Source organism: Suricata suricatta, chromosome 7 (genome assembly GCF_006229205.1).
Source record: "Suricata suricatta isolate VVHF042 chromosome 7, meerkat_22Aug2017_6uvM2_HiC, whole genome shotgun sequence".
NCBI classification, from domain to species: domain Eukaryota; kingdom Metazoa; phylum Chordata; class Mammalia; order Carnivora; family Herpestidae; genus Suricata; species Suricata suricatta.
Window position 1 is genome coordinate 30329883 of NC_043706.1, and position 2139 is coordinate 30332021.

General features: G+C 37.2%; 1 protein-coding gene across 11 annotated transcripts in view; it reads right to left on the bottom strand.

Moving 5' to 3' along the window:
* LOC115296120 (butyrophilin subfamily 1 member A1-like) overlaps positions 1-2139 on the bottom strand; it is a 76086-nt gene that overhangs the window by 61184 nt on the left and 12763 nt on the right. For 10 of the 11 annotated variants that reach the window (XM_029944576.1, XM_029944571.1, XM_029944570.1 and 7 more), the window contains exon 2: positions 410-508. The exons of the other annotated variant lie outside the window; for it this stretch is intronic. In XM_029944576.1, coding sequence (XP_029800436.1) covers positions 410-508 — 99 coding nt within the window. The remainder of the gene's footprint in view (positions 1-409; positions 509-2139) is intronic. 11 annotated transcript variants of the gene reach the window in all.

The window sequence follows — 2139 nt, forward strand, 5'->3', positions numbered from 1 at the left end:
AGAGAGAGAGAGAGAGAGAGAGAGAGAGAATCTTCTTTCAATGACATTATCAAAATAATCAAATATTTCATAAATAATTCAAATATTACAGAATTTCTTGTCCAACATTACTTATACTATTAATTTAAGAAACATGTTTTGAGAAACTTTACAATTTTGAGAGTAAAATACTTGATGAATTGCAGTTTGTCAAGATGTCTCTTAATTATGTTGCTTAGAAATAAATGTGAAAAAGTAAAAATAAAGCAATAAAGTAAGACTGTCACATCTCTTACTTCTAATTCTGTTTTTATCATGAGAAGGCAGATTCCCCTCATCTCTCTTATAATCATCATTCAGGAACCTGGTCTAAATTGGTCAGAGTAGTGAACCCTTAAGATATTATGACTTTATATATTAACTAACTTACCACGATTACGATATTCCATACGGAACACAAAAAGAATAATAATGATGATCCACAGATTTAGGGAAAGATGGGTGTTTAGGTCTTCTTCACGGTGGCATTCTAAAAAATGAATGACAGAAAATTTCCTTATTGTCATCCAGACAAACTTTATTGCTGTTTCTACAATAGAAGTTTTATTCTATAATTCAGGTAACCAATAGGTCTGTGACTGGGTTTCAATCTTTATAGATAAAGCTGAGGGATCCCATTTCTCCCAAACACCACAGCAGCAGATCAAAACACTACTGAGAGGAGAGCATGGGATTGAATATTTCAGGGTAGGTCAAAAGTTAAGGAGATGCTTATCCCATGGGTTTTGAAGAAATCCTGAGTATGACACTTCATTGTAATTGAGAGAATCTCTGCTAAGTTCCATGTCTCTCCTCATCACTTTGCTATACTCTATGAAACCAAAAATGATATAGTCAGACTTTGGCCCACAAACCAAATGAAGTCTCACATATATTATTGGAAGGCTTGTGATTTCAGAATAGATTTCACATTTTAAAATCATTGAAACAATTAAAGAAAATGTGATGCAAAAATAATGTGAAATTCAAATTTTAGTGCCCATAAAATTCACATATGTTAAATCTTAGTGTATAGTCTGTAACTGTTATGCACTACAATAACAAAGATGAGTAGCTGTAATCAAGACTGACTGTAGTGCACTGAAGCAGTTATAACTGAACCTCCTTTGAATGGCTAGACCATCACAGCACAGCAACACTTTGTTTTATGTCTTTGTTTTATTAGTAGGGAACACAGCCATGTCAAAATAAGAAAAGAAGAAAAAAGGAGACTTTGAATGAAAAATTTTAAAATATATTGGAGTGTGGGTTACTTTCTTATGGAATTATATGTATTTATTATATAATGGCATTATGGCTGTGCTAAAAGAAAACAACATAGGGGGAATATGGTGGCATAGTAGGAGGACCTTAGGCTTACCTCAGACCAGGAATGCAACTTAGATAACTATCAAACCATCTTGAATACTTAAGAAATTGACATAAAGACTATAGAACAAACTCCATAACTAAAGATAGAGGACAGACCACGTTGAGGAAGGTAGGAAGTGCAGGGATGTGATTTAGGGGAGAAATGAATACTGGCTGCTAAGGAAGAGAAGGAGCCCTGGCCATGGAGAAGTGTGTGTGAGAGAGGGCACACAGGGGAATGAACAAGGAGAATGTTTCCCATACCCACTGGCTTGGAAAGCAAGAGGGACTGAATTTCATGAGTTATTGCAATCAGAAGTTAACCTGGAATTGAATTGTCAGTGGGCTTGGATTCAGAAAACCCTGCTGACATTGGGACTGCTCTTGGAAAGAAGGCAAACAACCTGTGGCCATAGAACATGTGGGAACTGGCACAATTCCAGCATTGGCTACTTAACTTGCATACACCAAGACCCATCCTCTTGCACTGTGGTGGAACTGCCCTTCTCAGTCAAGCTCATTTAGATCCCAGCACAGCGGACCCTTCCCCAGAAGACAGCACAAACTTTTGCCCACACAATGTCTCTCAACCAGAGAATTTGACAGAATTTCAGTTCCAGTGGGGGAGATAACAGGTCTCATTTCACAAGCAGACCAGAGTGCACCTAGTTAAAACATGCCACTTTCAGGCCAGGGACCAAACGTTGCCCACAACACACAAGGAAAGTCTCTGTATACTACCAGAAGAAT